This window comes from Acomys minous (assembly GCF_964271855.1).
Source record: "Acomys minous genome assembly, chromosome: 6".
In the NCBI taxonomy this organism is placed as follows: domain Eukaryota; kingdom Metazoa; phylum Chordata; class Mammalia; order Rodentia; family Muridae; genus Acomys; species Acomys minous.
In genome coordinates this window covers 10,922,520-10,945,496 of record NC_140487.1, presented here as the reverse complement: position 1 = coordinate 10,945,496, position 22,977 = coordinate 10,922,520, and the positions used below count along the sequence as shown (strand labels likewise).

Below are 22,977 nucleotides of genomic sequence, written 5' to 3'. Positions count from 1 at the left end.
CTCTCTTTTTTTGTGCTACCCATTTCTCTCTCTCTCTCTCTCTCTCTCTCTCTCTCTCTCTCTCTCTCTCTCTCTCTCTCTCTCTCTGTGTGTGTGTGTGTGTGTGTGTGTGTGTGTGTGTGTGTGCTCCATGCTTCTCCCTATTTCTCCTCTCTACTTTTGTTTTATGTATATTCTCCTATTTATTTCTCTTAATGCTTCCCTTCCCCACTACACTCACACATGCACACATACACACACACACACACACACACACACACACACACACACACACACTTTGGCCCCTTTCTAGTTTACTGACTTCCACTCATACAACAGGTTAAGTACATAAAAAAAAAAAAAAAAGACTCAAATTAGGATCCACATAAAAGAGAAAATATGCAGTGCCTGTCTTTCTGAGCCTGGATTACCTCACTTGGTATATTTTCTTCCTGTAGTTTTGTCACTTCCTTTTCTAAAATTTTTTAATTTATTTATTTATTCATTCATTCATTTTACATCCTGGACTTAGGCCCCTTCTTCCAGTCCCACCCCCTTTCCCTTTCCCTCCATCCCCTATTCCTCAGAAAAGAGGAGTCCCCCTACCCACCCACCCTAGTTCAACAGGACTGAATGAATTTTCCCCTGTGGCCTGGCAAGGCAGTCCCACCAAGGAGAAGTAATAAAAAAGCAGAACCCCTGTCGGGAGAGCCTCTGCTCCCCTTACTAGGAGACCTACATGAAGCTGCCCATCAACTACATCTGTGAAGGGGGCCTAGGTCTAGTCCATGCATGGTCCTTGGTTGGTGCTTCAGTCTCCACAAGTCCATCTGGGCCCTGGTTAGTTGGCTCTATTGGTCTTCTCATGGAGCTCTTGTCCACAAGAAGAAACTAAATAGAGAAATAATGAAACTAACAAACTAACAGATGTGAATCAAATGGACATAGTAGATGTCTCCAGAACTTTTCAACCACACAGAAAAGAACACACTTTCTTCTTAGCACTGCAGGAACCTTTTTTTCCTGCTGAATAAAATGCCACTGTGTATATGTACCACATCTTCCTTACCCATTCAATTGATGTGCTTCTAGTTTGACCCCATTCCCTAGCTGTTGGTAAGACCGTATTTCTGAAAAAATACCACATTCTTTGATTACAGAACAAAGGAAAATCAATCTCAGGCTGGGAAACATCCTGCCAGCTTTCTTTTGTGGTACATGTAAAATTTCAGTAGTCAAAAGTACATGACTAGGATTGGAAAGATGGCTTGGTGAAAGTGGCAAGAATAAGTAGTCATGGCTGCTTAGTCCAAAATAGGACATCTATATAAACCTCGCCGATCCACCGCTCAGGGAACCCTTCTGAAGAGAGCACAGAACGAACGTGAGCGCAGAAGGATAGGGAGGGCCCACTGAACCACTATCTTCTGGACAGGGCATAGCTGTCTCCTTCCTGAACTCATAGCACCTGTACAAAATCAAACCAGGCAAAATCCCAGTGTGGTTGGGAGATGGGCAGAGGGTGACTGAGTAGCTGTTGGCAGTTGATGGCTTCTGAGGATGGGAGAGTCATTTTCCATAGGGCTGTCACCAGTAGTGGGTTGCCTATGCTCCAGTGGATGAGCCCACACTCACCTGTCAAATAGGCAGCACTAAGTGGACTCGGTGAGAGGGTTAAAAAGCAGAAAAAGAAAGGCATGAAGGAAGTGTTGGGGTAGTCTAGAAGGAAATAGAGGGATGGGTGGGATCCAAACATGCTGTAAATACATATATGAAATTCCCAAATTATAAATAAAATGTTAGTTTTGGCTGTAATCCCAGCACTGGGGAGGCAGAGGCTAGCAGATTTCTGTGAGTTCGAGGCCAGCCTGGTCTACAAAGTTAGTTCAGAACAGGAAAGGATACTCAGGGAAACCCTGTCTCAAAAAACTGGGGGGGGGGGGGGGAGAGAGAAAGAGAGATGGAGAGAGAGATGGAGAGAGAGAGATAGAGAGAGAGAGAGAGAGAGAGAGAGAGAGAGAGAGAGAGAGAGAGAGAGAGTGGTGAAAGTGCTTAGGAAGAAATTGAGAGCCCTTAAACATCTTGAAAGTGCATCACTTATTGGAATCCAGAAGGATCAGTATGAGCTGAAGGCTAGCCTGGGCTACATTTCCTGGTTTGCCTAGGGTAGAATGAGATCCTGCCTTTAAAGCACCAACAACAAATCCTATCTGAAGAGTCTGTAACTGAGGTTACATGGAGCATGTGCTCAGAGACCCAGCAGCTGCATGTTCTACTGCTCTCAAGACCCCGACAAGGTTTTTTTTTTTTAGATACAGTCAGCTCCCAGATCAGTATCAAGACCAGCAGAAAAAGGAAAGTAAGCTATATAAAAAGAAACTGGAAGGGTTGGGAAGAAGTCCACAGTAATATTCTTCTTCTTTTTAAAATATTCTTGGAAAAGTTATGGTAGGAGGCATGTGCCCCTTGCAAACTTCTAAGTTGACACAAAATGTCTTCTTTACCGCAGTTTAAATGTAACTTCACATGGGACTGAGTTTAATGTAGAGAAAAGTAACAGAAATGGGTTTGGATCGAGAGTCGGACATAGACTTATTGTGGGCCTTCTTCTATCATCAGGCCTGAGCAGCCATGGATCTACCAGGTCCTTTAGCATCAACAAAGCAGTCTTTCGAAGCATGTCCGTGTTGGAGATCCTCCTGCTTGTTTCCCAGCGCTCCCGCTGGCAGTGGGGGCAAGGCTTCTTCTCAAAGCAGCATCTTCGTTTTATGACTTCAGAAAACTCATCAGTGGTGCGGATTCTGTTCAGCATCCCGAAGGCACCTTCCACAATCCTCAGGATCCTGAATGCACCTTCCACGTTCCCGCTTCTGAACCAGCACAGTCCCGCCAATGAACTCCAGATGTTTAGGTTTCGAATTGAAATCTTTGTTCTTCAGAATCAGTAGACTGCAGCCTCAGCACTTGGCCTCCAGGACCAGCTAGTATTTTTTTTTTTTTTTTGAGTCGATCTCAAGCTCCATTGAGCTTTGCAAGGTATATACGTTATCTCGACTCTTTCACCACTTGTTTTTCTGAAGCTGTTCAGGGCTGTTCAGAATCACCTGCAACCATGTGGGTGGTTTGTTCCCTGGCCAGTCCTCCAAGTCAACCAACTCTCCTCAGAAAGGCATGTGCCACTCCCATTGAGTTAGAACATTATCCAGAAGCTTCCCCTCGCTTTCTTTTATTGGAAATGTAAGCCAAATAAACCCTTTCCTCCCCAAGCTGCTTTGGTCATGGTGTGTCATCATAGCAATAGGAAACCTAACAAAGACATGGTTAAATCATGTTACCTGGTAACAAGTTATTGTGTACATGAAGAGTAACCATGTCCTATTAAACTCCAACTCTTTCTTTTATTAATTCTAGTTTTCTTACATGACCAATTTAGAAAGTCATTAGACAACAATCCTAGGCAGTTAGCCAGTGAACAATTTATTTTCCTTTGAAGTGTGTTTTATTCACAGATTGAAATTAATTCTATTTTGTATAGATGACCATAAGTTCTGTAGCATCATGTTCTCCCTAAAGAGACTTAAAACAAGACTATCTGGGACATTTCTAGTGGTCAGGGAGACACAGGACAGTGTTTTGAGAATAACCAATCACATGTAGAGAATGAAGGGCTGGTGGTTTTCAGGTGTGAACTGTTTACTGAACCAAAATCAACACCTCGCTTGTGCCAAAACTAAACTGTAGCATATCACAGAGGGAAACATGCCTTAAATATCTTATGACAAGTTTACTTTGAAATGCAGGTGATACTTGACTGCCTGGGCTCTGAGCCAGGTGATCTCGATTACACTCTGGTCCTAACGTTGAATAACCTCAGAAGCTTTATCAACCGTAAAAGCCCTTCAGAGCAGTGATTGCCTAATGCACTGGATCCTTCAAGAGAACAAATGCAAACACACTCAGAGAAAAAACAAAAATGGTACAGAGAATATTAGGAATTAATGAGTTAGATGTAGCTCGCTGGAGCCATGTTGTTTAGTTTAATTTTATGGCAATGCCCTTTCACCATGATGATTGCAAGGATAACGGTCTAACTCTAATCTCATGTTATTTCCTCTGTGTCATAATTAGGAGAGGATTCCTGCTTTTCTTGCTTTCCTGACCAACCCTACCCCTTTAAGACACAGATTAGAGGATCTAGCATCCCCTGTCCATGAAGGTGAAAGAGGACATGGACTCACACTAGGACAGCAATGGAGTCAGTTTCCCTAGGACACTCTTCATACAGGATGCTCATCTGATATAGGTACCAAATGTCATTTCTCACCTTCAAAATGTTTCTATCTGAAGACAGACTGACACTAGGCTTATATTATGAAGGCTAACCAAAATCAGGAAAGATTAGACACCTCCCCCCTCGCCCCACCACAATGCACCAAAACTGTGTATAGCTACTGATGTGTATTTTCCAGTTTTGTGTAGTTAAGCTAAAAAGGAGTATCCCTGTCTCCAGATGGCAGCCAGCTGAGCAGGTGAGCAGGTGAGCAATTATACTGAAAAGACAGAAAAGGCATGGGAAGTAGAGTCATAAGTGAAGGATTAAGAAAGAAGATGTCTTAACTCAAAATCCAAGTCTGCCAGCTCAGAAGGTGAGTTCAAAGCTATTTTGTAAAGCAAGATGGCTCTTCTAATGTGTGTATTGTCTCTTCCAAGGAAGGAAGTGGAGCGAGAGTGCATTTTCCATTTCCCAAAAGGACACTGAAGTGAGGCTGATTATTTTGGCCCTCGTGTTTTCCTGAGTGTTTGCCAGTGAGCAGCCTATCCCTCTGCGTGAATATCTGTCTCAAGTACTGGACCCTGCTTCTCATCTGCCCCACTTTATTCGCTAGATATAGTCAACCTTAATGTCTTCTTTTTTTGCTGAAATATCTAATTTTTGAAAACTTTTTAGAAATCATAGCACTTTACAAATCAAAAGCGTGTGTGCACTCAGTTACCCCCACTTACTGACAGTGACAGTGTAAGCTACCATGTCTTCTTTTAAAATTATATCCCAAATAAATGGGTATATATCTTCAGAAAGAACATATTCAGAAATGTGCATACAGCAGTATACCTTGCCACCTTAAACAGGAAACCACCAACATTCTATCAGCATAAAAATAGGCAGATAAATTGCTCTTTGTTCATACAATGACATACTACATAGCAATGACGTGGAAGTGGAAGAAGCACTCGGATACACAACATGGGCACATTTCACAGCCATAGCTTCTGAAGTGAACTAAACACAACAGAAAAGTAGGCTGTGTGACACACCACTATGTATATAAAAGTTTAAACAGAAAAATATATAGTGCATCATGTGAGAGCTTAGGCTAAGAGTTACATGAGGAGGAGGAGGAGGAGGAGGAGGAGAAGATAGAGTGACTGAGATGCGCATGTGACAGGCTTCTGGGATTGGTGGGATTCTGCCTACATTTGAGCAGAGGACATTTTCTCTGTGAAAACTCATTGCACTGTATGTGATCTGGCCACTTTTACAAGCATATGTAACATGTTTGATAAGAACATTATTGAACGGTGTGTTGTTACAGGGTCCACTGGATATTGGGTGGGGGTGAAGTGTGTGAGAGTAAACATGTGGTCTGTGGAAGCTGTTTCAGTGATTGATCTGAAACCAGGGAGAGGAAGCAAACCGGAAGAAGGTGGAAGCATTGATTTGAGAGGTGGAACTCAGAGACTGGTGGGTCGGAGAGCAGTATGCAACTTGCAGACATTCAAGCTGATGCCTGAGTTTAGATTTTAACCAGCTGTGTGATCTGAATGGCTAGAGAGTTGATTTGGGGATAGAAATTAAATGCTAGGTTTTCAGACACATGAAATTTGAGGTAGCAAGGTTATCATCAGGATATTTTGAAATTGGGAATCATGGGTAGAGCTATACATATAGACAGCATATTCAGCAATTAAGTTGGAATGCTTCATAACTCTTCTCAAATCAGACTTATTCAGCCTTTCATCAGTGACTATGGGTAAATGTGCAAACAGCGTGACAGGAAAGAAATACAAAACAGCACCACAAACAGGACAATAACTCAGAAAGTGATGAAATTCAATGGAAATGCTTTAATTAGCTCTTCACAATACAGGCACCCACTAGTACTATGTTACCTCTGCAGCATGATGTAACCAAAGTAGAAGAAAACAGAGATTTCCGTTCCCAGTGAGATTGATTTGAATGAGAACCGTGATGGAGCAACCAAAAATCAGCCTGTGGAGTCTTATAAAAAGAAAGTGATGTGAAAGCAAGGTTAGGAAAGCTGGTGAAGAATGTTTTGAGTCTTTCACTGGTGAGATTTCTCACACTGAGCCATGCATCTTTCAGCCCTGCAGACCTTCGCAACCAAAGCCACCCGTTGACCGCCCCACCCCTACTACCGATATGGGATGAGCCGTGCAGGCTCCCTAGAAGACAAGAGGAAGAATTATCCATGGAGCAGGTAGCGCCCGTAGTGGTAGAGCCCATCTCTGATGAAGACTGGCACCTATTCTGTGGAGACATGGTAGTAACCTTAGAAGGCAAGGATGCTGCTGGGAAGCAGGGCAAGGTGGTCCAAGTCATTCGGGCAGCAGAACTGGGTTGTCCTGGAGGGACTGAACGAGCATTACTGATACAGTGGCGGACCAAGGCTCACCAAGGGCACATGATCGCTAGTGAGAACCCCCTTGCTTCATCACAAAGTCAAGCTAGTGGACTCCGAAGACAGGAAACCCACTGAGATGCAGTAGAGATTTACTGAGTCAGGAGAGCGGGTTCAAGTCTCTACAAGATCTGGGAGAATTATCCCCAAACCTGAATTTCCAAGAGTAGTTGGCATTGTCCCCAAGGACACATCAGTGGAAGATGCGCTAGAAAGAACCTAAGTGCCGCGGCTAAAGGCATTAGAAGAAGATGTGATGGAGCCAATGGGGATCCAGGAGACTTGAAGACACAGGAAAATTTATTGGTACTGAGCCTGAGAGTGCTGCTTCTGCCTGATCAGCCTTCACCTTGATGGTGGGGGCCCTTCTTCCTAAAACACCAATAAAGAGCCTTGAGTTAAAGAAAGAAAGAGAGAAAGAAAGAAAAGAAAGAAAGAAAGAAAGAAAGAAAGAAAGAAAGAAAGAAAGAAAGAAAGAAAGAGTGGTAATATTATGATGTTACCTTCAGCCACTCAAACCCAAGAACAAGTGTCTTTACTCTGAGGTGATTATCGACACGTTGGGCTATGCCATCATAAAAAGAAGGCTGTATGATTGTAAACTATCACACATGAAGAACAACTGAAATAAATGGGGTAGCTTAGCTAGAACAATGTTCACTGAGGAGTAAACCTGGTGTTCAAAACTAACCTTAAACGATTTGGGGTCTAAGCTGTAAGGCTTATTTTCTTTAAAAGCAAAGGTTGAATTAAAATAAATAGTTGATGATAGATAGAGAGATAGATATATAGATATTTATTTACACAGATACATAGATGATAGATAGATAGATAGATGACAGATAAATGACAGACCAACTGGCTGATTTTATGCAGCTAGATCCTAGCATAAAATAACAAAGAATTTTCTAAAACCTTGTCTTTGGTTTACTTCATAAACTAGATTTTCATTGCTGCAATGTTCCAGCAGAGCCTATAAAGCAGCATGGTAGGAAGAGCTTTGGTCCAGAACAGCAGTTCTCAACCTGTGGGGGTCAACCTCTATGAAGGTCACATATCAGACAGATATCCTGCATATAAGATATTTGCATTGCAATCCATAACTGTAGCAAAATTACAGTGATGAAGTAGCAACAGAATAATTCTGTGGTTTGAGGTCACCACAACATGTGGATCACAGCAAGTGAAGGTTGAGAGCCACTGCTCCAAAGCTTCTAAGTTTGTACCTACTCTGAGATGTTCATAATGGCCTAGGTGATGATTAGGAAAAGCAACATCTTAGGAAGAAGCAGAAACTCCAAAGGAACAAGGGAAGGAGGTCAGAATGAAACACTTCCATCATGTGACACTTTATTTGCCTGGTAATAAAAGAACAAGAAAATAAGCAGGAGCCAGGCATGATGGTCGCACACCTTTTAATCACAGCATGCAGGCAAGCAGACCTCTGTGAGTTTGAGGCCAGCCTGCTCTATGTAGCAAGCTCCAGGACAGCCAGAGCTACATATGAAAACTCTGTCTCAAGAAAGTAAAAAAATCAAAATAAAATAATATTTTGTAATAAACAGAGAAATGGGCAAAGCTTTTTCAAAATGACAAAATAATAACTCTATTTTTGTCCCAAACATTTAGCTAATTGTGCTCTACTCCTTCAGAAAATACTTTGCTTTCATAATAAAAGCCTTTAGAACCAAGTTACTTAAGTAGCATGCCCTTTACAGCAACATTCTGCAAATTCTACTGCTTCCAAATAAAGCAGTGTGCAGTTTTTCAGGGCCACAGTTGTTTTACTATCTAGGTTTATTCGTAGTGTCCTGTTTATCCAAGAGTTTCCAAGGACAATGGTTCTTAAGGGAAAAGGACATCTTTCCCCCCCCCCCCCCCACTGAGTAAGTAATGAATAGAGCCTGGGGATGACAATCAGAATTTCATTATTTGACAAATCAGAATTTCATGTCCATTCACTATTATAAAATGGAGAAACAATTCTATTTAAAAACAATTATTACCACCCCTCTAAAAGCAAAATGACAATATAAGTAGAGCTCTGTAGAAACAAATGACTATTCCAGTGAGAACTTTGGTGTTTCTCCTGACGTTTGCTTGAAGAAAATGGTCTTAATCTTCATCCTCCCCTCCTCCTTCATTGTTTCTTATAAAAACAAAATACAAACATCTCCTAAAATTATTTTTACATACAGTGTTTATACATTTACTAATTGGTTAACGAGACATTAAACATTAAACTTTACCTACTGCAGACACATAAGAATGCCAGCAGTCCTGGTCATAATGTGTTGTAACAAAACAATTTCATTTTTAATCTCCATTTCTACCCAGCTCCCAGGCTTTTTTAAGTGAGAAATTAAGAACTTAACAAGCATTTGGCAGACAGTTTGGTGCTAACTATGCTTCAGGGGCCTACAAAGAATAAATAAAGACACCTAGATTTCCTAATTTTTAATGTCTTTTATAAAACTGCCCTACAGTTTCTATGCCACTTAGTGACAGAAATAGACAAACATTTTTTTAAAAATAAACTCTGGAACCAAAATTCTCCCTAGATATTTATTGATAGGAAAATCTAATATAAAAATTCTTCTGCCCAGCCTCTTGGCTGCATCCCAGTTTTCTGTTTGCTCTGTAGAATTGGATTCCCCTTTTTTCTTTGCTCACAATGATTCTTTCATGAGCTGAGAGATGCCTAACGAACCTAAAACAGTACTTTATAAGAGCCAGGTGGGAGCACTCTGCACTCTGTGCCCTCTTTTCTCTTTCTTGTCCTTTAAACTTTGACTGGACTGGGGCTGTCCTGTCCTGGCTTGCTTGGCTAATATAGATTAGACATGTTAATTTTACAAATTGGTGTTAATTCTATACGAAAGCTGAAAAATATCTGTAAACAAGAGAAAATGGGGTCTGATGGTTGTGACTGTCAACCTGACAGGGTCTAGTTTCCTGTGAGAGACAAGCCTCTGGGCATGCTTGTAAGGTGTTCAATGGATTAAGTCAGCTCCCGGCAAGCAGGAGAGAGATTATCTAGATTAGCTTAATTGAAATAGGAAGGTCCATGTTACCTGTGGGCAGTACCGGTCCATGGGTTGGGGCCTCATGAATGAAAAAGAGAAAGCAAGCTGAGTGCAGTCATCCATCACTCTCTTTGTCCTTACTGTGGATACAATGCAAGCAGTTTTCTCAAGTTCCTTGCACCCTGGCTTCTCCACCCTGATAGTCGGTACCCTCCAGCTGTGAACCTTAATAACCCTTCCTTAAGTCACAGCAAGGAGTAAGGAACCAAATAGCAGGTAAACTGCCTGCTGTACGAGCATAAGGACTTCAGTGCAGATCCCAGCACTGATGTGAAGCCTGGTCAGTGCGACACTCATTGCAAGCCTCGGACTAGGTAAACACAAGTGGGGCCTGAGGGGTCACTGGCTAACCTGTCTAGCCAAAGTGATTCCCAGGTTCACTGAAAGACTGTCTCAAGACAATCTGAACAGCAAAAGAGGAAGGTACCAGCTCCCAATCTCTGGCCTCCACATGTTCAGGAAGAGACTACTGCACCTGTGTGTGCCTGCACGCTCGCACCCACACACATACACACACACACACACACACACACACACACACACACACACACACACTTATACAACAAATCAAATACAATAGAAAGAATTGTTGTTGTTGTTGTTGATATTATTATTAAACACAAAGCCTTATATCTGAGGTATCATAATTTTTTGCCCAAAATAAAAATCTCAAATCAAACACCAGCAGGATGGTTCTGTGCCTTAAGGCACTTGTCGCCAAGACTGACAATCAGGGTATCATCCCTGGGACCTACATTGTGGAGGGAGAGAACCAAACCCCTCAGGCTGTTGTCCTCAGTCCTCCATGTGTGGGCTGTGGCATGCACACACAAAATTAAGAGAGAAATGAAATGAAAATGTTTAACCTCAGACCAAGAAAGTCGCTTCCTGGTCCATTGTTAATATTGGGAAAAGTCAAATCCACAGCTTTGTAAAACCCAGGATCCCACCTGACTATAGAGGAAATTGCACTTTTTAAAAGTTTAACTCAAATCTAGAGCTCACTAAAGGTTAATGTGTTCCTATTTCATATTCCGGAAAGATAAACTATCAGAGTCATATAGAGATATCTTTTTAATATATACACGACTCCAGAAATCATGGAGATACTTAGAAGGCTAAACAGGAACATCCTTTACTTATGGAAAACAGGATAAAATAAAGCTAAACTTAATTGTCTTGCATTGTTCTTAATGACAATAGAATAACCTATCCAATCACCATCAGCAGTGGATAAGACTTCTCAAGAGTGCACTTCAGTTCGCTGTCGTTTCTAAGAGCCAGGCATTCCAACACAAAAGGTAGTCCTGAACATTTTTGTCTGTGGCATTTTGGGGGCAGGGAGGTCCTATTTGGAGCAGACAAAAATATTAAGCTGGCACCAATTACAACAAGCAACTGTGCCTTACTTAATATTAAACCAGAAATTCCTGGTCACTGATGCAAGACTTATTTAATATGGAATAGGGAGAAAAAGACAAGTGGCATGTAAGAAAAGGAAAACAAGGAAACTTTCATTAAGTACCTGGCACCCATTCACATGTGTGGTAATTGAAGAACTTTAAGGACACACACTTTTTACCTGATCCTCTAAACTGCAGGCAAGGGGCAGGGTACATTGTCAGGATATAGGTTATGGTGGATGGAGAGGGTTAAGCAAGGAGGAGAGGAAAAGGTGTGAATAAAAAACAACAACAACAACAACAAAACAAATCTAGGAAGCAATTTAAGTAATTACTTATTCAGCATCCATTGTGCCATGGAAAGATCAGCTCAAACAAAGAGCTAGTGCTTCTCCTAAGTTCTCAAGCTTTGTTCTCCCAACAGTAAAAAGCTGATAGCTGCTGCCTTGCTGTTCTTCTAACAGGGACACAGATTCCTCAATTAAAGCCACCTAAAACTTGGGGAAATTATTCAATAGGTGGTATTTGGCAAAATTCCATAAATTTCATATGGTCTTAAGATGAAGTATAAAGGATCAAGACATCTCCAAATCCAAGGTTTTCCAAATGTAATCCTCTAAACAACCTACACCTCTGTGATGAAAAGTACAGGAGGTCTGGCAAACAGACAGGGCTTGGAAGTTGCTTCCTGGGGTCTCTTGATGGATCTGCTTGACCCTTAACCAATGCCAAGTTGTATTGAAATTTGGATTGCTGATTATTTTGAAAATGTTAAAGAATAGTCAGAATCCTTATGCTTAACATTTTTATACATGTATATGTACTTTTATGCTGGACATGGCCTTTTATAGACATGAAGATGTCTCACAATTAAAATCCAGGATTTCTGACAAGGTATTAGTTCAATTCCAAACATTGTCTTAAGAGGGGGCTTGCTAATGCACAGTGAGACCTCAGTTTTTCTCATCCATTTCAATAGCGGTGAATTCCATGGTTCTCAGACCCAGGGAAAGTGGGGAAAGGTGACTTGCATCCTCGGGGGACATTTGGCAATGTCTGAAAGCATTTGGGGTTCTCATGACTGGGCAGCATTATCTAAAGCAAGTGGAGCAGAAGCCAGGGCTATTGCTAAACATTGTACTGTTCATGGGACAAGCTCTCACAGCACAGGATGATCTTACTGAACATGCCAATAATGTGGAAGTTGAGCAAGCCTCCACTAACCCAAGTATCAAGTGCTTTCAGCATCAAGAAATTATTTCCGTGAATAACCAATTCCATGAATAACCAATGAGTAAATCTGCATGTGAGTGATACAAGGCACCAGAAGACATGTTTGTGATTTGAAGAAAAAACTGAAGAGAAAAACTTATTTTATTCATATGTATAGTCACAAACACCTTACAATAAGCCCCCACCCCCAAGAAAAGAACTTCTTGTGATGAGAAAATGAAGGAACAAAATCCTACTTACAAATACTACCCTATGATCAAGTTGAACTCCCCCATCATTTTAATGTACCATCTAAAACTCAGTCGTTTTAGAAGTTATGCTATACATTAACAGCCAGAAAATGAAAGCACCAGCATGGGTTTCATATGAAATTCTATTTCCCCTTCCTTATAATGGAATGTGTTTTTGAGGCTCATTGGAGGGTAATCAGGATCCTAGTGAGTACTCAGCCATTTTTTTCTTTCTTGGGAAATCTATCAGTTTAGCATTGGTGGGGCCATCTTTGCTGTGGGAATCATGCTAGCTTAATCCCCTTGAGGACTATGGTAGCTTCCACAGTCTAAGAATATTCTAATAAGATAAGCAAAATCATTTTCATAGCAATGCTTAAAAAGTACTTGAATTAAAATAGTGAAATGGGAAAGAAAGTCATTAAAAGAAGCGTGTCATCTAGTCCCAACCAAAAGTAGAGGGATATATTCCATAAGCCAGCGTGTGAGCCTTCCTAGTTTGAATTCTACATGGCATACACCAAATCCACACAGGTTCTATTTTTCTCACGGGCTTCAGAGACATGTTTTCAAAAAATTAAATACGTAGAATTTTACAACTAAATCTGTAACTGAAACTGTACAATGAAAGCATGTTAGTTTCACCTCTTAATGGCCACATGTGTCCACTGCGTGAAAAATTCAGCAATATTTGCCAGAGTTCTTTCACCTGTCCTAATGATGGCACTAGAAATGCGAAAGTACTCCAAAGACTCGGAAGGAATGAAACCCCAGAGCCAGATGTCCATCCAGCGTCCACCCAGCCTGCAACCGGGATTTTCTTCCTCTCGTGTTAGGAAATGAAAGCTTTTCAGAAGATTAACTGGAGGTAAACTATCTCTTCCATACCCTGGTAATTATCGGGACGGCCTCCCCTTCTGACTCCTGCCTTCTAGGAGCAGCTTCTAGACCTGAACCGATTCTCAGAAAGTCGACCTGCCCGAATGAATGCAAGAGAGGCAAGTACCCAGAAAGCAGTAAGTACCGGGCCTGTGCCATCCCTTTAAATTCAAAAGGACTTAAAGTAAACCAGGAAGGACAGGCATATGCTCAGGGGTAGGCGGAGGCTTGAGTAACAGGACTACATGAGAGAGAGGAGAGGCCTCCAGGTCGCGGGTTTCAATCCTGTGACATGCTACACTGCCACCACGCCGACTACAGCGGCAGAAGATACACCTCTTATTCAAGATATACAGATTTTTGGCTCCAAAATATGTTCTCCAGTCAGCTCCTGGGTTTTGTATTTATTTTGTAACTTCTTACTTACAGTGTGATGAGAAAATGAAGGAACAAAATTCTACTTACAAATACTACAAATAGCCTTTCCTTTTCCAAAGAATCCTTCAAATCCTATTCCTATTCCTACAAAGGATCTGGTATGTGCAGCAGGCTCTTAGCCATGCTGTAAAATAGCACAGCGTACTCCTTGGTACTATCTCGTGGGTCCAGGGCAAGACGCAAGCGTCATTCTAAAGCTATATTCACTAAATTCCTGTTTCCCGCAAACAAAGTTCAAGTTTACCAGATGGTAAACTCTTTATGCCAACTCCTCCCTACTGAGGCTCTTGAGAGAATGGTCAACAGGCTTGTGTCGTGTCCCATGGCACGTATTTATACTTCTGTTTACGCTGCTCCTACAAGGGTATTAAAGAACTGTCTGCAAGTTATTAATTCCTGAAATCTTTGAACAAAACGCCCAATGGAAAATCCAAAGTTAGTTATAGTTTGGCGGGAAGAATAGACTTCCTCTTGGGGTATAATGGTGGAAACTCCTAGAACCAAAGCCTCACATAACTTACTCTGGAAAAAAAACTGATGGCTGGCGAAGAGCATCACCTGTCAATCACCTACGATTGGCTCTTAGCCTGGCAATGTAGTACCAATGCTTCAGGTGACTTAAGGACCAGGGGGAATTTTTTGCATGGATTAACATCTCATTCTCTCAAGATGTCTCTACGGAGCAGGGGCCACAACTTCAACCTAAGCATGAGATCAAAGTGGACTATCCTATTCTTTACCCCTAAGCACCTGGAGACCTCCTTCCAGAAAGTATCCCGCTCTGAACTGCTAGGCAAGTGGCCCAGGAGGTCTGCTTTGCTGGGCTCCACCGAACCAGGAGGTGACTCTTCCCAGTGCTCCATCAGGCTCTGGCAAGCAACTGGAGAGGTGCCCTCCCACCCCGCAGGCCCGGCGGGGCGGGGCGGGGCTCGACCAGCCAAAGCCAGGCAGCGGGAACCGGCAGCGGGAAGCTGCCGCCGCCCAGGGCAGCTCGAGGCTAGGCGAGGCGGGGCGGGGTTGGGCGCCACTGGAAGGGGAAGCCGCGCTGCCTGGGGACAGAGCGACCGACCGGAGCCGCTCTCACAGCGCCAGCCGCGATGGGGCTGGAGACGGAGAAGGCAGACGTGCAACTCTTCATGGCTGACGACGCCTACAGTCACCACAGTGGCGTCGACTACGCAGATCCCGAGAAATACGTAGACTCCAGTCAGGACCGGGATCCTCATCAGCTCAACTCACATCTCAAGGTGAGTTTCAGGCTGGACTCTCACCTGGGCTGGAGGCTGCTGTGGGTCCCTGTCGTGCGGCAGGGGAATGCCCTTTCAACTTCTCTCCAGCAGTGGTCACTGGTCCCATTGGCACTCGATCCTGCTCCAACAGCCATCAGGCTCCCTGCGCAGCCAAGAATCGTGTCCCAATTCCAGTGTGCCCACTGTCACTCTAAGACAAACAGGAGATACTCTATCCACGTCTTTTCCTTCGGACTTGCTCTATGCCCGCCCCCCCTTCACCGCCAAACACACACACACACACACACACACACACACACACACACACACACACACACACACACACACACACACACACTCACGCCCTGACAGATTGGATGACTGCACGGGTCCCTGCTTCTTGTCTCTGCAGTTAGGTTTCGAGGATCTGATCGCAGAACCGGAGACTACCCACTCCTTTGACAAAGTGTGGATCTGCAGCCATGCCCTCTTTGAAATCAGCAAATACGTAATCTACAAGTTCCTGACGGTGTTTCTTGCCATCCCCTTGGCTTTCGTTGCGGGCATCCTGTTTGCTACCCTCAGCTGCCTGCACATCTGGTGAGAAGGGACACAAGGGGGTGGATCTGCCTTCTGAAGCACACAGATGTTTTTGCCACCTGCCCTCTGCTCTTCCTATTTCCCAGGCCAGGCCGGGTTTGCACAGAGACTGCTTACATTAGTTCCCAAGGGTAGCAAGACCTGAGAGACCTTCAAGGGCAATGTGCTTTCTTTAGAATAATAGTCCCTGGCTGAGAGTTTGAACAGAAGGAAGCAAGGGCCTCTTTCCTGGGTGTGATTTTTCCTTCCAGGCAGAAGGCTGAGCTGAGTAGGGAGGAGGTGGGGGCTGGAAGCCTGCTTCCTGCCACAGGCAGGCTGCTCTCTCAAGGCCCTGTTAGGACTTGTGCCTGTGGCTCTGGGCAGGACCTTTTCTCCTTTCATTGCCTTTTATTCAGTCACGATCTGTGGTTGGGGAAAAAACCAAACAAACAAACGTGATCTCAGGACAGAATACCCCTGACAGTCTGACCCAACGAGAATGGCGGCTTTAGTAAGCAGTGCTGGGGACGACATCACTCAAGTTTTGCTATTGGCAGTGGGAGGTGTCTACCATGATGCATAGTACGCCCTCCTTGGAGGAATGAAAAGCCAAGGTAGGAAACAATGAGAAAAGGCCACCACGTTACTGTTTCACCTACAAAGCACAAACGAGAATGGCATCTAGTTACAAGAAGAAGAAATATGGAAACCTCATGAGCACTGAGGCGATGTTTGCATTCAAAATGCATCATAAGTTTTATAGACCATTTTTTTTAAGTACTCAAGCTATTCTTAAGGGAAACAGGGTATCCTTCCAATACATTCTTTTGTGTTAAAGGTCATCCACTCTCTTCAAAGAATCGTCTCCACTGTCACAACAGCTCGCGAGGTGGTCCTGATAACACATGTAACCCTAGATGCCACCATGTAGTTCTTTACTTTATATGGCACTGCCACAGCCCAATGCATTCTCAGTGGCCACCGTTAAGAGTTGTCAAGTAACTCCTTCTTGCACTCTCAACCTAAACTTAGCTAGCTCTGCACACTGAGTCTATTAGGAGCTCCGTTTTGCTGGGCAAGGTAAGGACACAATCCTTTCTGCAGCTTGCCCATCGCCTGTGAGGGAGACTTAGATACAGGTGTGAGTGGTGAGAACACAGAAGCCGGGACACAAGGGCAGCTTTGTGAGGGAAAGAAATCTGAAGACACAAAAGTGTTTTCAAAGATAAATATAGATTCAGATGACTAAAGGATAAAAGTGAGCACCAGTTTCATTGCTTGAGGTTAGAGGCAATCGTGCTGAAAGCACCGGAAGAGGGCCAGAGAAGTGAAGCCCTCTGCCTGTGTGTGTGTGTGTGTGTGTGCAGGGCCACGCAAGCTATGTGTATGACTATCTCATTTCCGACATTCCCACACGTGCGGATTTTTAATATGCCTAAATTAACATATAAAATTGGACATTCCCAATTAATTAAAACTCCCAGTGGAATATCTAAATCTTTCATTTTTCCACTTTCAAAAACAGTGAAAAGACAAAGGACCTATAACATATTGTGACATGTTAGCTTTGATGCTCTGTCAATACAGAACGAAGGTTTATTGACAACACTAGGTCTTCCCACAGCTTTTGTGGAAGAATTGGGGGAAAAAAATCTTACAAAGTTCCCTTTTGCTAAATGGTGGAAAGATACTAACAGCGCTGCAATGAACCAAGTGTTGCTTCTCCCCACCTGTCTTTCCTAAGAGTGGGAGGAGCTTACTGTTTGGCTTCCACAGGTGAATCATCACTCTACTTCCCCTGTACACACATAATATGTATTATTTAGCTTCACCTTGTTCTTCAGATTGCATTCATGTGGGACATTAATATTTAACTGTGAAGTAGTTGTCATCAGGTAGCCATGAATCTACGCTTAAATGTCACTTTGTATCTTGAGGAAACAGAGTTCTCATTAATGGTTGCGTTCCCTAACCTATAAGCCTGATCATCCAATTAATGGGAAGCCTTATAGATTATAAGCAAGCTTGGCTTTTGTTTTTGTTTTTTTCCTTTTTAGTTCTTTATTTTATATTTTTTTAAACAAGGGATTGTTCATTGTTTAACCAAAGTTGAGAAGATAAAAAATAAAGGGGCTTTTTAACTAAGACAACATGTCACCACACATCTGATTTTAGATTTTTGTTTTGGTTGTTGTTATTGTTTGGGGGATATTGTTTGGTTTGTTAATTGTTTTGTTTATTTGTGAGTGCAGAGCTCACTGTGTTGCCCAGGATGGCCTTGAACTCCTGGGCTCAAGCAACCCTCGTGCCTCAGCCTCTAGTGACTAGAATTACAGCTATACATCACGACAGCTAGACTTTAGGTTCTTCACCCAAATAAAAAACAAAAACTAAAATGCATACATCTGGTTATATTGGACCCTCAGCCAAGTGTTTGGGTCATTAAGACCAGCGGTTTGTTTCTATCTGATACCTCAGTCACATCTGTTCATCATTTGGCAAATAAGTTTACTGTAAGTAAATATAACTGAAGAGATGTGACTGGGACATCTCTACTCCCATTGCTCCTGGAGTGCACCGCAAATGGGTGTTGAGTTGTTGTAAATACGGTGCCCCATTTCTCATTTTAGACGTAGCACACATAGCACATTACTGAGACGGCACTGTCTTTAAGACACTGCAGTGCAAAAACAAATACTAATCCCCAATCTTTGGCTAATTATCCGGTGTCACATACAGAATCTGCACATTATGAAGTCTGCTTAAGAATATGTGGTTGGTTAGGATGAACCTCATCCGTGCTTCTCATCCATCTAAACTGACTCATAATGTTGAAGACATAACTCTGTATCCAAGGACTGTTGAACTCTCCAATACTAAGAGAGAACAACTTAAAGAAAATAAAACATGTTCCTCACATCTAGTGAACTGAAACCTTCAAACTCGGGCAACTACAATAAAATTCTCAAGACCATTTTAGAGCCCAGAAGATATAAGGGTTATAAGGAGAGAAAAAAATAGACTAAGGGAGAGTGGAGAGCACAATTTCTTCAAAGAGAATTGGATTTTGTTAACTAACTTTCAGACATAAACTTCAGACCTCTATTGATTTGACGCTTTTTTTTCATTATATGTTCTGATTTCAAAATAGGTCTATCAATTATTATGTATTATATGATAGTGCCATGTTGACATCTCGGGGACATGTCGTAAGGCTTACCCCCAGTAGCTGGTTCTGTAAGATTCCCAGGCTTTTGTTAATTTGCGGCAGTGTACTGAAGTGCCATCAAATGGCAAGCTTATGGGAGAGGAAGCAAGAAGTTGCCATCACTCAACATGTAGCCAGCTGTTTAATTTTCTTACAATTCTTTTCAACTATTTAGCAATTGGAACAAAATATAACATAAATATAGTATATGTAGATGGGCAGTATGAAAAATTCAAGGCCCTAAAACATCCATCCAACACACAATTGCTGATCCTTTGGGTTAAATTCAATAGGCCTTTTAGGGACAAACCAAGAAACTCTACCTCACCCCCAACTCTCCACCCAACTAATAATAAAGATTTCATTGAGATGTCTGGCGGGGCCCAAAATTCACAAACACTTTTGAGCTCAAGGGGGATGTTGTTTAGGAGATTACACACACACACACACACACACACACACACACACACACACACAAAAAACCTTACCTGGGCAATATAAGAATATTAAGCTATCTTAAGAAAAAGTATGCATGCACATGGGAATGGATATTTACTCTTCTAACTTCTCACACAGCCCTTTTTGGTGAGTGTAATCACTATGAAAAGCAATGCTGTGTGGTAGGGAATGGGATAAATGATAACACCAGGAACCTGGGCGGAATGCTGTATTTCCACTAAAATCTTAATGAAAGCAAAAATTCAGCATATATTCCAGAAGAAAAGACAGAAATATAAATACTGCTCACCTTTTGGTAAGAGGTTTGTTTCAGTGTACTAGAAACGCAGCAAGGAGGCTCCCACCCAGCCTGGCTAAGAGGAGAGGCAAGGAGAGAGGCCACGGGAAAGGCAGGCAGGAAGTAGAACCTCAGAGAAACAGGAAGTGCTCGCAGGTTAATGTTAAGGGGCAGAGATCTAGCAGAGAAATAAACCACTTTGTTTATTTTTGTTTTGCCGTTTCCACCAGCATTCAACCAGCAGAAAGAATACTAACATTTATCATCTGTGTGCCTGTTTATCTTTTAAGCAGTGTACCGCTTGCGTCTCTTATCGCTCTGGCCATTATCCCTTTATTTATTTTGAACTGTTGAACCGTGTTTCAGTTAAAGTCATTATATGTTTGTTCATGCATGTGTGTCAGGACCTTTACTTGGTAACACTATTGTTAGTGGTATCATTAACAATGCTTATATTTTGCCTCTTCCCCCATTCCAGGATCTTAATGCCTTTTGTGAAGACCTGCCTAATGGTCCTGCCTTCCGTGCAGACAATATGGAAGAGTGTGACAGATGTTGTCATTGGCCCACTGTGTACAAGCGTAGGCCGCACCTTCTCATCTGTGAGCTTGCAGCTCAGCCGTGACTGACCACTTAGACCCCAGACTCTGATGTTTGGATACTGCATCTCTCTGTGCGTGTAACAAAAGCTGTTCTGTCCACTTCCCAATTGTTATAATTAAGAACACTCTTCAAACATGGCCAAGGTTCATAAATGCTGACAGATCTTACAGATAATGTTTCCCACTAAAGGCTATGGATTTCACACCTAATTTTATAACAAGCATTGGCAACAGTGTAAGAAAAGACAGGTGGTTTTTTTTTCTTTTTTAGTAGAGAATATATATTTGTAGTGATGACTTGATAATGGTCAAGGGGCAATTTTCTCAAATACAACAGTAATTTTGTGCATAAATGCTCATAAAAGTATGGGATTTCCTGTTTTCTTTTACTCTACGAGTAATACTTTTAAAATTACTTTTACAGATATGGTCATAAGGCTAGCAAGAGGTAATATATACAAACATTCTAGAAACTTAGTGCAGTAACAAAAGCATATACTTATGATAATAACTATCAAATATAATAAGACAAATAAATGTGAAAAAGCCTTCCTCTGCAATATTATTAGCCTGCAAGCCTATTTAATAAGATGTTTTGTTTTGCTGTATATTTTATACCTAATACAAATGTTAACCATAATGTAATCACTTTCGAGTGCTTTTCCTTGCATTTGGCATCTTATTGATTTCATATATAAAGTAGGCATAGCTACCACAGGGTAAGTTTCTCTGTAAGACTGTGATGTCACATATGAGAATTTTGGGAGCTTCTTTGGAATGCCATGTGAAGTGTGCTGCCTAGGCTTCCTCACTAGGAACTTTCCCAGCAAATGTTTTATGACTGGGGTTCATCTGGCTGTGACTGTAAGACTTTTTTGTTTTTGCAGTTGTTTTCGTTTACTAGAAGTTCTCTTCCATATAGTTAAAAACTTAATATGGATTCTACATTCCTATGAATGCTTCACTTACTTTTGAGTAATTCTGGTGCTAGTTAATAATTTTTTTATAAAGTCTATGTCTAACATCTAAGTATAATTTTTACTACAGTGGCTCATGTAGATAAACTTAAAGGAGAATTAACAATTGTGAGGGTTTATAAAACTGAAGTACATGTGTAAATTAAAAAGTAACAGTTACAAATCTTCAAGACATCCTCTGCTAAGAATTTTGTAACCTATAAAACATTAATTCCCTTTTCAATGTCAATAAATAGCCCTATCTTACCATTTATTCACTATGGCCTTTAAAGAATTGTCATGTAAAAACTTTCTACATTATAATTACTATACTTTTCAAATTTTATAATTACTATCAATACCTGAATTAGCATTTGCTTGAATGTGCTCATGTGTGTCAAATCTTTACTCACTGAAGATTAATAATTTTTTCCAAATTTCCAATTCTTGTCAGTATTATGGGTAATTCAACTGGAAGTCTATTGCAAACCAGATCAAAAAATCATGTTAAGAAACTAAGCTGTAGAACTCATATTTTTAAAAAATCATAAAAGAAACATTTCAAATGTCCTTGGGGTATCATACCATCCTCAGAAAAGAGGTCATAGTTTGGTAATCATTGCAAAGCATTGCCACTAACATGACTATCAAGATTGTATTATGCTAGTTTCCAAGGTCAGTCTCATGGCTTTATATTACTTTTTGTAAATTTAAGTTTTAAACACTTGGATATATTGATTAGTCAAAAAATTAGTAATATCAATTTAATAAATTATAAGCTTTCACTCTTTAAAATAGTTTTGACAGATTTTAAAGACAAGTATGTAATAATTATATATCAAAACCATTAATTTCTAATATATATGTTTTCCTCTTTCTGAATTATATTGATTACTTTCAAGTGAACTTTTATTGAAACTTTTCGTGAATTGTCTTGTGTCAAAAACTCAAATTACGGATAAAGTGAATCAAAGTTAAATATTCAACTAGGTTAGTTTTTAAAATCTGGAGTAGTTATAAGTCTGAGGCAAAGAAATACCCTCATTATCTACAATAAACATCTTTTTAAAACAATAATGACTTCATTGATTTTATTATATTTTGTCTTTCTGCTGCTTATTTCATACATGTGGAACTGAAGAGCAAGAACCTTTTCAGATGAAGTTTAACTTATAAAAACCTCAAATGACAAGTACATGAGTTATTGCTCCAAGACGTGTCTGTCGGGGTGAGGAAGGAGATGGGTAAACGGTTAAAGTGCTTGCCTTGCAAACGTGAGGACGAGACCCCACATAGAAGCTAGGTGAGGTTGGTGACCCACCTAGAGAGCCCATCACTACAGAGGCAAAGATGCGATTCCAAGAGCCAGCTTGGCAGACTAGTCCAATCCACAAGCTCTGAGTTCAGCTGAGAAACCCCGCCTCAGTGACCCAGGTGGAGAATGACAGAAGACTTCCGACATCAAACCTCGGGCCCCTGCATGCATACATATATGCATGCACAACCACACACATAGTTGTGTGCACACATCCAAGAACATGGACACACACATTCGAGAATATTCTTCTTAAGAATTATAAGACTGGTGATTTAGGTCTCTGTTTTTCTAGCTCAAGTAGAGAGTCTACATAAACTTTTCTGTCACTTGATGAGTAACATTCAGTGGCTTGCTCACAAACCAACCACTTCCAATCTTTGTAAAGTCTCATTTTACTAAT

At 41.5% G+C, this 22,977-nt stretch overlaps 1 protein-coding gene, 1 long non-coding RNA gene and 1 pseudogene across 3 annotated transcripts; 2 read left to right on the top strand and 1 right to left on the bottom strand.

Moving 5' to 3' along the window:
- Nucleotides 1-6,351: 6,351 nt before the first annotated feature.
- Nucleotides 6,352-7,053, top strand: LOC311599004 (large ribosomal subunit protein uL24m-like; annotated as a pseudogene). The gene has a single exon. The product of its transcript is annotated as a large ribosomal subunit protein uL24m-like (transcript).
- A 990-nt stretch (nucleotides 7,054-8,043) lies between these two features.
- Nucleotides 8,044-15,580, bottom strand: LOC311599779. Its single transcript, XR_014780006.1, has 3 exons — nucleotides 15,215-15,580; nucleotides 9,755-9,785; nucleotides 8,044-8,829 (listed from the first exon to the last, which is right to left on the bottom strand). It is a non-coding gene; the product is annotated as an uncharacterized lncRNA (long non-coding RNA).
- Nucleotides 14,900-22,336, top strand: CAV2 (caveolin 2). Its single transcript, XM_084785768.1, has 3 exons — nucleotides 14,900-15,196; nucleotides 15,591-15,778; nucleotides 20,180-22,336. The coding sequence occupies exons 1-3, from the start codon at nucleotides 15,047-15,049 to the stop codon at nucleotides 20,328-20,330; spliced, it is 489 nt and encodes a 162-aa protein (XP_084641894.1). The 5' UTR covers nucleotides 14,900-15,046; the 3' UTR covers nucleotides 20,331-22,336.
- The last annotated feature ends 641 nt before the right edge of the window (nucleotides 22,337-22,977 follow it).